This window comes from Bidens hawaiensis, unplaced genomic scaffold (assembly GCF_021521415.1).
Source record: "Bidens hawaiensis isolate Kalapana, Puna unplaced genomic scaffold, B.hawaiensis_p1.1 tig00050912_1, whole genome shotgun sequence".
In the NCBI taxonomy this organism is placed as follows: domain Eukaryota; kingdom Viridiplantae; phylum Streptophyta; class Magnoliopsida; order Asterales; family Asteraceae; genus Bidens; species Bidens hawaiensis.
In genome coordinates, this window is record NW_027499139.1 from 27324 (window position 1) to 41628 (window position 14305).

Genomic DNA, 14305 nt, shown 5'->3' on the forward strand with positions numbered 1-14305 from the left:
TGAGGGGTGGTATATAGGTATTGTTGATGGGTGGTAGCTTGAGTGTCTTGGTGGCTCATTTCCTTGTTTTGGTGGACTATCGGGAACATTGATTGGATAATGTCTGCTTCCGGGATAGTATACCGGCTTGGTCAAGTCATGTTCCACATCTTGGTCGAAGTATGCTTCATAATATCCATCACTCATGTTATCCTCGGGGTAAGGTTCGGCGATTCCGGCCTCTTTTGCTTTTCGTACATAGTTCTCCATCCAACTTTTGAATGACATCTATATTATGGGTGGTTTTAGAATGTGGAGGGAAAGAAAATGTTACCAGCCTTTGTAAACGTAAAGGATAATACATATCAATTTTAAAGATAAAGGATAGTGAGTGAAATTTGCTACAAACATAAAGAACAATTTCTGTAATTCTGTCTATATATAAATATTTTTTGAATTTTTTTTATAGCCAGACCAAAAACCTTCTATCCACGCCGACCGTTGGGTTGATGAGCGGACCGCGCCCCACCATTAAGGTCGCCACTTGATGGCGTTGAGCGCCGAACGTCTCTCCCTTTTAAGGGGAGAAAAGGAAGCAGAAGAGAGAGGATGTGAGAAAGGATGGTGTGTAGGGGGTGGTGTGAGGTTAGTGGGTAGGGCAAACCCTCATGTAAACCCTTGTTTTCCTTTTCCTTGCAGAAAACAAACACGAAGCCGTTGGCTGATAATTTTAATAGGTGACAGTTGAAATCCCGAGAAGGAGGAAGAAAAGAAAATGACGGATTACACGAGCTCCTCCTCGTCGTTGCTGATATCTAGTTTCCGGCGAATCCCTCCGTCGGCCATTCCGGCGACCTTAGATTGCATCTTAGCTTCTTCAAATCCCTCTTCCTTGTTCTCTCTCCTCCTTCCTTTTCTCTCACAGGTAATCTTCCTTTCCTTCTTTTTCTCTATTTTTTTTATTATAAACCAATTCATTTCATTTTCTCGGCAGCAACTTACAACTGGAGCTGAAGAAGAAAGCTGCTTGGATGATGAGCAGTCTAATTTTATTTCATCTTATGTGGCTGCACTCTCTCATCTTTTGAAGAAACCAGGTAAACCCAAATTCTATTATTCTAAACTTAGGTTTTCTGCAATCATTCTGTACCTTTAAATCAACTTATCTGCAGGGCTTCATTTTCAAGATTTACAGGATTTTGTTTCCAGAGTCTTGATTCCATTGATGAAGATGACACACAATCATAATCGTGAGATAGCTGATAACGTAAGCTTATATTTTGATAAAACATAACCCACTTTGAAAGTCAAAGTTATCACCTCTAAGTAAAGCTATACTCATTTAATTAATTATTTAGGCTATGGCTTCTTTCTTGGATGTTGTGATGGAAACAAATGCTTGGACAGCTGTTGAAGAAACAATGGTTCCGTATTTTATCAAGTCGGTTGCTTTAACTATGGGAACACATGAAAACAAACAACCTCAGATTCCTGCGTTGACCACATTTGGCTCGTTTCCTTTGTTCATGGCGTGCCATATATTAGCATCTATTTTAGATGCTTCTGTAAAAGGTAAACATGACTTGGAAAGTACCAGCGGACCAGTTTTGGCGAATGGATACGATTTGCATGCGTTTACAGGAAACTTGATTTCTGATATTTGTAATGTGACTTTGCAAATGCTTTCACACAGCCCGGAACATCGGTCTTGTGCCATCACTATTTTTCTTCCTCGGCTTTTTGAAAGCGTTTATAGTGCGTTTCAGATCTCGGTTCGGGGGGGGAGACTTATCTTATTCCGGTATTATTATTATTCATACTATTTTGTATTATAAGATGATTCGATCTACAAGCTATTATTTGTATAAACAACAATTGAATATGCATAGTAATGTTTCTTTTCAGAAATAGTTTCTTTGATAAGATTTGGATATGCTGCAAGAGTTTGTTTTTAATGGGGGCTTCAGAGAAAAGAGATGCTTACACTATACTCTCATTGTATATATCTTATTCCTCTGTGAGCAGGGATGTAACATATGACTTAAGGGCCGAGAAGGAGTTTTGGGATGAGATGAAGAAAGGCTTGGTATATGTCTTTGGTTATTTTATTTTAATTAAGATTTAAGTTATTAAGGACTAATGCTGCAAGTTAGTGGGCTAAATTGGGTGATCTGTTATTATGGGTTGACTCTAAGCACTTTTCCTAGGCCGGTTAATGAACTGCATGAATGGAGTTTGTTCGTGTTCATTTTGTTTAACTTTAACCGAACATACAAACCTGAACAATTAAACTATCAAGTTTTCTTGTTCATGTTCGTTTGCTAAGAAAATGAGCGCGTTCGGTTTGTTTGTTGATATTCTATACGAACGGTTCACCAACGCAAATGAACATAAACGAATACCAGTTAAAAGTAAACGTGAATATTCAAGTTAAAGTCTAAAATACTATCATCATTACATCCAAGATTTCAGAAGTAGACAAAGATATCCAATTTAATCCAAGAATTTAAAAAATATGACATCAAATCTTTAATATATAGAACAATATTTCTTTTACATCGACATAGAAGGCAAACAGGAAACAGGCTGCGCCACTAGCTCCTTTTTGGATTCCAAAACCAAGTCTTTTTTAAACTACATTGATTGATCGTTGATCTTGGATTACAGTTGACATGTTTCAGTAATAAACAATTTTTTTAATCAAATAATTTAGAAAATTTTACGAATTGAAAATACATTTTGGGCAACTTTTATTGGAAATATAACGTTACTCTAATCGACTCATTCATAAGTAAATGGTTTGAAATGGCAAAACTTTAAATACAAGTACTTACAGATTTCTTTTATGCTTCTATTCTTGTTCTTATTAGGTTGACAAAGAACATATAGTGAGAAAACAATCATTACATATATTGAAGAGCACAGCTATTACTTGTGAGCCGAAGCAAGAATCTAGTTCTTTGGAGACAATATCCAATGCGACAAAGTCAAACCCTCATGGTTTGACCAAAAGGGAACGGTGGGCTAACAAAGAAGCCAAAACCCTTGGTATAGAGAGTTTATGCGAGTCTGTCGATTCTGACTCGATAAGTCAACGGAAATGGGGTGCGTTTTTTCTTTTGTATGAAATGCTTGAAGAATATGGCACTCATCTTGTTGAGGCTGCATGGAACTATCAGGTTTGAACAGCTTTATAGATACTGAAAGTTCCATGTCGCAATTGCAAAACGTTTTTATTTCTCTTAGTTAAACTTAAAGCTTTGAATTTTATGCAGATGAATTTGTTGCTTCACACATCTTCTGATAATCCCATAAAGCCTGTTGATGAAATTATTCATTTCGATCCAATGGAAACATTAGAAGATTTGTTTGATTGGTTAGCTGTGTTGTGGCAACGAGGTCTTTGCCATGATAATCCTCAAGGCATGCAATATATACTTTCAGATATAGTATAATAGCCCATTTGACCCGTTACAGACAAAAAATTACCCAAATAAACCATAAATCAATCTGTATATAAAGGGGTCAAAATGGCCATCTGTAATATATATTAGTCAAAGAATTGGTTTACTCTAAATTATAACAGTTTATTTGTGTACTTAGGAACTATACACATGTTTCTCACATGTTCATTTATTATATATGCAGTGCGTGGTTTAATCATGCAGTCAGTTTTCGGGATCGAGTGGAATAATCATGGAAACTATGCAAAGTTTGTTCCAAGAAATTTTGTACTTGGTCCTTTCATACAAGGGTTGAATGATCCTATTCACCACAAAGAATTCGGTTTGCTTTATATTTTTTCTATTATATGTTTTACATTTGATTTTTTTCATATCTTTTATATTAAAAATGTTAGTGACTATTTATATAGGACTTAAAGGAGTCTACTCTTCAACAACAATCGATGGTGCTAGCATATTTATGCAGCAATATACTGCATGCCTGAGTGAACGGTATATATTTATGTTCAAATGTACTTTTTTATATAGTGATGTCATATCATTCATATATATAGTTTTATTTAAGCCAAGTATTGTGACCTTAAAACATATTTATATCAATTAGGGAACAGATGCCATTTATGAGCAATCTTGCTTCTCTTGTAAAAACTTACTCCTTTGGTCGAGCTGGGCTGATGTGTCTTGCTGAATGTGTGGCGGCTGCTGCTGGAATAATACCAGCTGGCAAGAACGAAGTATGTGATGAAGATGGTACTTACAATGACAAGGCGGCATTACTTGATGTTTTCAGGTTTATTATTGAGAGCAGTAAACAACATTTTAATCCTGGTTATCGTCTTAAAGGTTGAACATTTATAATTTAATCTGTATTTAATATAGGTTGCAATTTTTATTCACTATTTTACTCTTTTATCCTTTTACTTACAGTGTGTGGAAAGATTCTGGATGCTACTGTTTCAGTGATGTCATCATCTGATGTGCCTTTTGAGCCTCTTCTTCACTTTATTTCATCTTTCCCTCCGGACTTCCTTAATTATGGTGGTAAGTGTATACTAAGTTATTAACGTTATGCTCTTTGTTATTTGTGTTTACAATTTCTCTCTGTATTTACTTTAAACCGTCATTTTTAGGTTTATTGAGAGAAAAAGTACAAGAATGGCTTCGAGGTTTTGAAAAGCAATCGTCTAATGGCGTTACTGGTGTTAAGCTCATGAAAAAGCTTAATGAATTTCCTATAAGTTTTATAAAACATAATCACTCAATTAATGATATCGTTAATTATGATGATGAAGATTTGGAAATGTGGGAACTTAAAGCAAAAAAATGGGCAAACGCGTTGTTTCTTGTGATAGAAGAAGAGCATCAATTAGATTCTCAATTGCAGGTATTTTCCGGAGCATCATATTTAAAATATTATTAGTATCTAACATTAATAGGGAAATATTATCTGTTTGTGCAGTTTATTCATACGCATGGGAATGACCTTTGCAAGATGAATGATAATTGGTTACCAGTAAAATATATGATTCTCATTTTGAGTATTATCCAAGAACTTCAGGAAATGCGTAACAGAAAAGTTGTTAACACGAGTTTTATGGATACATCAGCTGTAATCATAAACTTCACTGAATCGTTCACCTTCATATTGGTAGACATGGTTATTATACTTGCTTAATTAGACACTAATGGTAAAACCCAACTGTTAACATGAGTCCTATGCAGGAGGAACTGACTTCATATACCAACCAAACATGTTCGGTTTTCTGGTCTGAGGAAAATGGGGACATAAACCTGCCTTCATCTGTTACAGGGAGACTAGGTGGCCTTAGTCAACGGCGGTTGCCATCTTCTAAAACTACTGCTGTAGTACAAGCTGTATGATTTCCAGTATGCTCTTTTTAGTAATATCATTTTTTCTAAATGGATTTAAATGTAAATGATAAATTTTTGCATCTTTTATGTGTACAGATAATATCAGTCAAGACTCTTGCATCCATATCTTCATATTGTGCCCAATTTAAAGAACACACGTCTTTGGCTCTTGCTCTAGACGTTCTTTGGCAACTCTCCTGGAAGATTATGTCTTGCCCAACAAGTAACTCGGAGGTATTTTTCATGTTATAGTCCAGTTTACTTATTTAACTTTGTTCGTTTACGTTCGTTTATGTATTAATTTTAATGTTTTAGGACATTACAGTTTAGTCTAGTTTCATGAAATTAAGATATCAGCCAATACAGTTTTGTCTAGTTTTTGTAATTTATAGGCCCAACAGATTAATGTACATGTTTACTTTTAATTGGGGTTCGTTCAATTTGATTTGTTCATATCCGTTCATCTATGTATGCTTGTGTTCGTGTGCGTTCATTTTAAATATTAAACAAACCAACATAAGCAAACACAAATACATTCATTTTCTTAAGGAACGAACACAAACAAGAAAACACCGTTTGTTTAATATTTCGTGTTCTATTGTTTATTCGGTTAGGCGGATAAAATAATAAAAAAAATAGCTGAACAAGATACTGCTCAAGGCGCAGAAAGTGTATTTTTAATGCATAAATTGTTTATTTTATTAAATAAGCAATTATTGAAACAATTTAATTTTGTAATCATATTTGAGATAACTATTTACAACAAATTAAAGTCATCTGACAAAAAGTATTTTGGGTCAACCTGACGCTTCTCGTGTTTATTTACTAGTTTATTTGGTCTTTATGCAGACTAAAGCAGAGATCTACGTAGGAGGATACGAAGCATTACATTACATTCTAAAATCACTCGTGTCAATGCATTCTTCTTTAGCATTATCTCTTTTAACTAGACCTTATAAAAATTCAGCACCAGAAGCTGAAGTCAAGCCTCATATAGATTACTTTGTTCAGATGTTTCTGGAAAACATTAATAATCTTATTGAAGCTGGATATTTGACACGTGCACGAAGGGCAATATTAATCGACTGGAAGGTAAACATCCACACTATTAAATTTTTGACTTTTTTTCAGCATTTGTATTTAAATGCTTATCATGTTTAATTTTTTATGATGTGTTCAGTGGATGTGCTTGGAATCCTTGTTGTCAGTCCCGAGAAATGCTATTCAAAGAGGAGTTTATACACAGAATTGTGAATATTTATTTTCAGATGATGTGGTCAGAAGGATATTCAGTGATTTAGTCGACAGGTTAGTGACTGACTTTGATTTGTTTCTTTATGGATAATTTCATATATATCCCCAGAAACTTGACAAATATCAAATATAATTAAACCAAATTCTGAATATCATATATATCCTTACAAAATTAGTCAAATATCATATGTATATATCCAAATCATATTCTAACTATCATATATATCTCCTTTAAAAAAATAATGAAAACACCATATATATTCATTCTAACATATTTAATAGACAAAATAGCAAAAGACGTCCTTTATGTTTGATCGTTTTTACAGTGGACGTCCTTTAGCAATAGGAAATGGCAGAAAACATATTTCATGTTTCAAATCTCTTTCACTTACGTCCTTTGGCGCTAACCCAGTTAATTTTTCTCGTTAAATCTGAACATGTGCAAGGCACATGAGGGTAGTATTGTAATTTGACATATTATTTAATAAATAAAGTAAATGAATAAAACAATTAAAAAAAATTGTATATTTCTGTCCTATACTCACTCTCTCTCTCATCCTTCTTTCACACAGTTTCTCTCTCTTCTTTTCTGCAATTCATTACCACCACCCATCACCATCATTAAACAACCTAGCAACCATCAAACCACAAGTATCACAGCCACAACTGAACTACCACCACCATCCCTACGCCGTTGGGCCCGGCGGAAAAAAACGTCGCACGAACTCTGGCGAAGCTCTACCGGTATCAATCGGAACCAATTCAAGGTAAGTAAAACATAAAGTTGTTGAGTCGGTCGAGTTGATAGAAGTTGATGGGTTGATTGATGAAATTAATAACCTGCTGCTACTGTTGCCACCAGAATATTCATAGAGCTTCCCTTGACAGAGAAGATGATGACAGCGACATCGGTGTCGCAGAGAATGGAAAGATAAGTGATGGTGTTAGCAACCGACGGATGCCACCGGAATATTCATAGAGCTTCCTCCGTGGTTGTTAGGGACATCGGTTTCATCAACCAACCCTAGATTCCGATGGTTGTTTGGAAGAGATGACTGGTGGTGGTAGCAACCGACGGCCGGAGATTACAATAGGGTGGAGACGTGGTTGGGTGGTCTTCAAAGTGGGTGAGAGAGAGTGACGGGGAGAGATAGGGAGTGAGATTAAGAAGAAAGAGAGAGTTTTTATATTTTTAAATTTAGTTTAGTTATCAAAAATATCTTTAATTTTAATAATGTGTAAAATTACAATACTACCCTCATGTGCCTTGCACATGTTCAGATTGAACGAGAAAAATTAACTGGGTTAGTGTCAAAGGACGTAACATGAAAGGAATTTGAAACATGAAGTATGTTTTCTGCTATTTCTTTTGCTAAAGGATGTCCATTAAAAAAACGATCAAACATAAAGGACGTCTTTTGCTATTTTGTCTATTTAATAAAAGTATATTCATAATATAACTATTTTACCCTTAATTTTCTTATAAATTAAAATTTTCATATTTTCATTTTCATCCAACTTTAACTCATCTTTTTTACTTCTCTTTTTTCATATTTTCCAACGATGTTTGCTGCTCTGTCCAATTGAGACTTGATGTAGAAAACAAAAAATGACAGTAAAAATGATATAAAAAAATAGGTACACAATGATTTGTTGAAAAAGCTGTGAAAGATGTCATTGTACAATTAAGAAAACAGTTAAAGAATGAAAGAAAAAAAAAGCAATAATAAAGCTGAGGTAAATGGTCATATTATAAAATGTTTAAAATAGATAAAAGTGTGATTTTTTTTTTTGTAGAAAGTTAAGGTAAATGGCCATATTATAAAATGTTTATAAGCCTTTAATTTTCTTTTTTATTTAACATTAAACCCTTGAATTTCTATTTAATTACAGCCTTGAAAATGCTGGTGAAGGTTCTGTTTTGCCCATGCTAAGATCAGTCAGATTGGTACTGGATATTTTTGCACTTTCTTCAGGCAATAGCATTAATGTCCAGGTCATCACATTTTCATTTTCCAATTTTCATAAAGTTATGTTTATAAATGAAATCAAGATATTCACATCTTTATATATATTGCAGATGATGTGGCATTTGGTTCGTTCCTCTTGGTTATTACACGTCAGCTGTAATAAACGAAGGGTTGCGCCTATTGCCGCACTTTTATCTTCAGTTTTACACAATTCAATGTTTCGTGATGTGAACATGCATGAGTTTAACAACACTTCAGGACCTTTAAAATGGGTATGTAAACTGTAATAAGTAATAACATAGATACATAAAATGTACATGTGTATTAACATGTTTCTGCAGTTTGTTGAGAAACTTCTAGAAGAAGGAACAAAAAGTCCCCGCACCATACGTCTTGCTGCATTGCATTTAACAGGGCTGTGGCTTTCACATCCGAGTGTAATAAAGTACTACATGAAAGAGTTGAAACTGTTAACTCTCTATGGTTCTGGTATATTCATTCCTTAAAGGGGGTGATTCTATATATACCCCTATAAACTTGGAAAATATTACATATACCCAAGCAAAACTAAAAATATTATATGTCCTTACAAAGTAGTTAAAATATCAAATATACCCAGTTCAATAAAGGCAATTTAAAATTTTCATGTATGCTCCCTTCTTTTACTTCAAATTTTTTAATTTACCTATTTTTAGCTTAGAATTTTTTTACCCATCTTTTCTAATTTTTTAAATTTGATATATTATAATCTTGCTGGGCTTATCGTCGATGTCGATCAAAATCTAAATAAAAATTAACAAATAAACAAGTATAATGGAAGTGGGTAGAATGGTCATTAAGTAAAAAAATCATTAAAGTTGGATATATATGATTTTATAGTTTTGGCTGGGCGTATATGAAAGGTTTCAAGTTTGTAAGAGTATATATGAAATTAATCCTTTTTTAAAATAGTCGTTTTCTTTATTTTTAAAAATACTATTTTCTCAATTAAGATGGTAATTATTTTTTTATGATTTTTTTCTTCAGTTGCTTTTGATGAGGATTTTGAAGCTGAAGTGACTGAAAACCATGATGCAAGAACCGAAGTATCAATCTTGTCAGCAAGTTCTGATCCAGAGTTAACTGAGGTGGAGTTTTGAAAATCATTTCTTACTTTGTAAATGGCTGAATTGTATCTAATGTTTGTTTATAATTAGGTATTCATCAACACTGAGCTATATGCAAGGGTATCGGTTGCAGTTATGTTCAACACGCTGGCAGACTTGAACAATGAAGTTGAAAACAGTCATGCTTCTTTACAATCTGGAAAACTGTTTCTGCTTGAGCTTTTACATTCTGTGGTAATGCTGGTTAAATTAATAATAATAATGTTTGATTATAGTTTTTGTATATGTGATTTATATTGTTTTTATTACTGTAGTTATCTTAGTCTGATGATTTAAAATGCAGGTGAGTGATACTGATCTTGCAAAGGAGTTATATAAAAAGTACAGTGCGGTTAGTTTAGTCTCTTTTTTTAATGCTATCATTGACAAACGATGATTTGTATGTTATTTAATTTCTTTTCTTGATTTTATATCTGACAGACTCATAGGCGGAAGGTTCGTGCATGGCAAATGATTTGTATATTATCTCGATTTGTTGATGAAGAAATAATATCCCAAGTTATGGATCACTTGCATACAGCCCTTTATGTAAGTAGACAATGATATAATAATATTTGAATTATATTTATATTTAGATTTTTTGAAATAAGTATGTATGCTAAAAAGTTGTACTTTTATGCATCTTTATGTAGAGAAACAATATGCCCAGTGTTAGACAGTACATGGAGACATTTGCAATTTATGTATATCTGAAGTTTCCCTCACTGGTAAAAAAAGTTTTTTAACTGATATATATATATTATGTTTTATCCAAAAAACAAACTTCTTGCAGGTTGGTGAAGAGTTAGTTCCAATGGTTCGGAAATACGATATGAGAACTCAGGCAAGTTACAAGTATTGTGATTTATCATTATTATTACTATTAAAAATTTGTTAAGTTTCATTTTGAACAATCATTTAAACTATTTCACTGGTTGCAGGCTCTCTCATCGTATGTGTTTATAGCAGCAAATGTTATTTTACATGCATGTAAAGACACCCAATCAAGACATTTGGATGAATTGCTTCCACCTATCATCCCTCTGCTGACATCACATCACCATAGTTTACGCGGTTTTACCCAGGTTTTAATGATTATAATTATTAAATGGGAATAATTAGTTAATTACATATATATATATATATTATATATATATAATCTTACGCTACATCAACTTTTGTTATGCAGTTATTAGTATACCAAGTACTTTCCAAATTGTTTCCTACTATTAATTCTGATGCCTATGAAACACTTTACTTGGAGAAAAGGTGTTTTATGGAATTGAAATCATTTTTAGAAGTCAACTCTGACTGTGCGCGGTAATATATCTCTATTTAAAAAATATTACTAATATAATTTGAAAAATGTTTTTTACTTCTCGTGCTTTAATGATGATGTTTGATTTATGTTGCAGGTTGCGTCTATCAATGGAAGTTCATCTTGATGCTTTTGATCCAAACAAATCCATAACGCCAGCTGGAATTTTCAGTAACCGAGTTGATGTAGTGTTATACAAACTTCTCGATTTTCATAAATTTATAAACTTTAATATATGAGTTAATTTTGATTTACAGGACAATGAATTTGAATGTGCTCACGTATCACTCTTAGAACGAGTGATCGACTTTCTAAATGTAAGTTTTGGATTTTATATTTTTAGGATTACATTTTGTTTTTTCTTATTAATCAGTTGGCTTGCAGGATGTGAGAAAAGACCTCAGATTTTTAATGGCTAAAGATGCAGCACAACTTAAACGCGAGCAGATTCATATTCTAAATCCCAAGTCAAATGGTCAACTCAAAGAGGAAATGACTGCAAATATACAAAATGATTTGTCTTTGGATTTCCAGAAAAAAGTTATTGTTTCCAATCACGAGAAACAAGATTCACATTCCAGCTCCTTAAACTTCAATGATGCGTATAATACTCTGTTGGGTATGTTTTAAATCTAGTTATTTATTGGTAGACATTTAAATAAATAAGTTATGTTAAATTTAATTTATCGATTATCGAGTTTAGATGTCGAGAAAGAGGACGGGCTTCTTGATCAATCACTGAGAACGAGAAATATTGCAATGGGAAAACTTAAAGCGGGCCGACAGCAAATCATTCTGGTAGCTTCATTAGTTGATCGTGTGCCTAACCTTGCCGGACTGGCGCGCACATGTGAGGTATATTTATACATACATTGATACATAGATACATACATATACACACTTACATACATGCTGGCTCAGATTCTATAAAACGCGCACACAATACCGGACATTATGCAAGAACAAACTTAAATTGTTTAATTTTTTCTATCACTGGTTCATATTTTTACACAACTTTTACTTCTTAAATACAAACGTGTATGTTATATGTATAAAAAAACCATTAAACTAATTTGTTCATATATATATATATATATATATTTTTTTTTTTTCACTTTTAAATGTTTACCACATGCATAGGAAATACACCTACACATTATCTGTTCATGTGTATAAATAAACAAATTTATTTATGTATTTTTTACAGTGCTAAAAGAGACAATAACATTAAATTTTAAAAATTAAAAACTTGAAAAATGAATAATATATTTTATTCTTGCAAAACACTGCGTAGAACCCTCCCCTAGTATATGTATATATATAATTATAATTGTATAGTTATTTATCATTTCTTGCTGTCAAAAAAATAGTTTTGCTAATTTCATTTAATATTTTTTAAGTAATTAAACATTACCAAAACAGAGGATTTTATAACAATTGATATTTTGACTGATTATTATCACTTGATCATTTCCAAAACTTACTTCCGTACATCTTAAGCATACACACAATAGTAGATTTGACCAGTTCTGAGATTTTGATCAATAGGCGTATGTTACTTGTAGGTTTTTAAAGCAGCAAGTTTAGCGGTTGACAACGTAAACATTTTACAAGATAAGCAATTTCAACTTATCAGGTTTGTTTGTGAATTAAGTAATTTGAAACTTTATTTCATTCAGTAGTTGATGCTTAAGTAATAAATGCTACTTTCTGTCAGTGTGACTGCAGAGAAGTGGGTCCCCATAATAGAGGTACCAGTAAGCAATGTTAAAGGTTTCTTGGAGAAGAAGAAACATGAGGGGTATTCTATCCTAGGTTTGGAGCAAACGGCTAACAGTGTTGCTCTAGACAAATATGTTTTCCCAAAAAAGACGGTAACCACGCTTATTTTATTTATTTACTTGTTTTTTTTTCAAATTCCTAGTATGTTGGAGGGTGATTTTAGGTGTGCCAATCGTGTCAGGTTGACGGGTTGAAATGTGCAACCTGAGCCTGGCTCATATTATTATTCGTGTCAAAAACTTCACCCCTAACCCGCACACAAATAAATACGGGTCGCCCTGAACATGACCCGTTTAACCCATTTTTCAAAAATAAAAAAAATAATAAACAAAATTGATATGATTTAGAGTTGTTAGAATAAATGAGTAATACTAATATTTTATTTTAGAAAGTTATTAAAAATCATTAAAAACCTTGAAAATGAATTGAAAATTACAAGTGTATCTTAAGAAAAATGGAAAAGGAAAAAAATACAAATAAAAATATAATTATAAAAGTTCTTTTAATAGTTAAACGGGTTAACCCGTTTTTATACGGGTCAACCGAACCCGACCTTTATTAAATGAGGGTGTGTTAGTCGACCCGAACCCGACCCGTTTTAAACAGGCTGTGTTACTCGACCCAAAACTTTTTTTTTTTTTTTCGTGTCGGGTTTGGCGTCCAGAAGTGATTTAGGTTCCTTATTGGATTCTTCAACAGGTTTTGGTGGTTGGTAGAGAAAAGGAGGGGATTCCAGTTGAGTTGATTCATATATTGGATGGTTGCATTGAGATCCCTCAGTTAGGAGTTGTAAGATCACTCAATGTTCATGTTAGTGGTGCCATTGCTTTATGGGAGTATACACGACAGCAAAGATCATGATACGTGACAGCAAAGATCGCGATCCAAATATGTCACGTGGAAATTAGTTTGTTATATTTTACATCTAATTATTTATAATGTTGTAGGATACTTAACAAGGATTAAAAAGAATGAGGAGGATAACTAGTAGGGAAAGATTTTTGGATGAAATGTACATTGTACACAAACAAAAATGTGTTCAAAACCTATTTTAATCCCTTTTGAGAATGGAATACCTTCACATTGCCATAATACACATGACAGTAGCTTAATACTTAAAAACATTTAATAAACCATGTAGGATAATCTGATTTAGAGGTGCACAAAATGGGGTTTTCTTAAGACCCGGAATCGGTTTTTTTTGTACTGGGTACAAAATGGGACCGGTTCCAGTTAGGAACCGGGTCGGTTCCGTACCTGACCCGATGGACCAAATTGAGAACTTAGTGGAACCGGTTCTGGCAGGAGCCGGGACCGGGTTTTACGTAAAAACCGGTTTCACCGGTTTTTTTTTGAATTTTAAACCAGCTAGCCGTTAGAAACCGGATCCACTGACTATATAGCTGTTTTTGACCGTTGGAACCGGTTTCTTTTACTATAAATAGGTTATTAACGTCTATAAATAGCAAGGTATTGTGTGTACTTGTTAAACCACTTCCAAAACTCTAAAACACACTCTTA

The 14305-nt window shown here is 33.2% G+C and overlaps 1 protein-coding gene across 1 annotated transcript; it reads left to right on the forward strand.

Annotated features, from left to right (window-relative positions):
- The first annotated feature begins 754 nt into the window (after nucleotides 1-754).
- Nucleotides 755-13796, forward strand: LOC143598841 (uncharacterized). The gene is given in 34 exon segments (XM_077076952.1): nucleotides 755-904; nucleotides 974-1076; nucleotides 1152-1246; nucleotides 1338-1780; nucleotides 1885-2065; nucleotides 2850-3158; nucleotides 3255-3402; nucleotides 3628-3765; nucleotides 3854-3935; nucleotides 4048-4484; nucleotides 4574-4827; nucleotides 4903-5091; nucleotides 5166-5318; nucleotides 5412-5549; nucleotides 6165-6407; nucleotides 6496-6623; nucleotides 8463-8565; nucleotides 8650-8811; nucleotides 8881-9028; nucleotides 9566-9666; nucleotides 9736-9879; nucleotides 9989-10036; nucleotides 10126-10233; nucleotides 10338-10412; nucleotides 10478-10528; nucleotides 10626-10769; nucleotides 10874-11004; nucleotides 11100-11187; nucleotides 11260-11319; nucleotides 11387-11616; nucleotides 11701-11857; nucleotides 12568-12638; nucleotides 12720-12876; nucleotides 13484-13796. Coding segments are annotated over 34 exon segments (5331 nt in total). The 3' UTR covers nucleotides 13646-13796.
- Nucleotides 13797-14305: the final 509 nt, after the last annotated feature.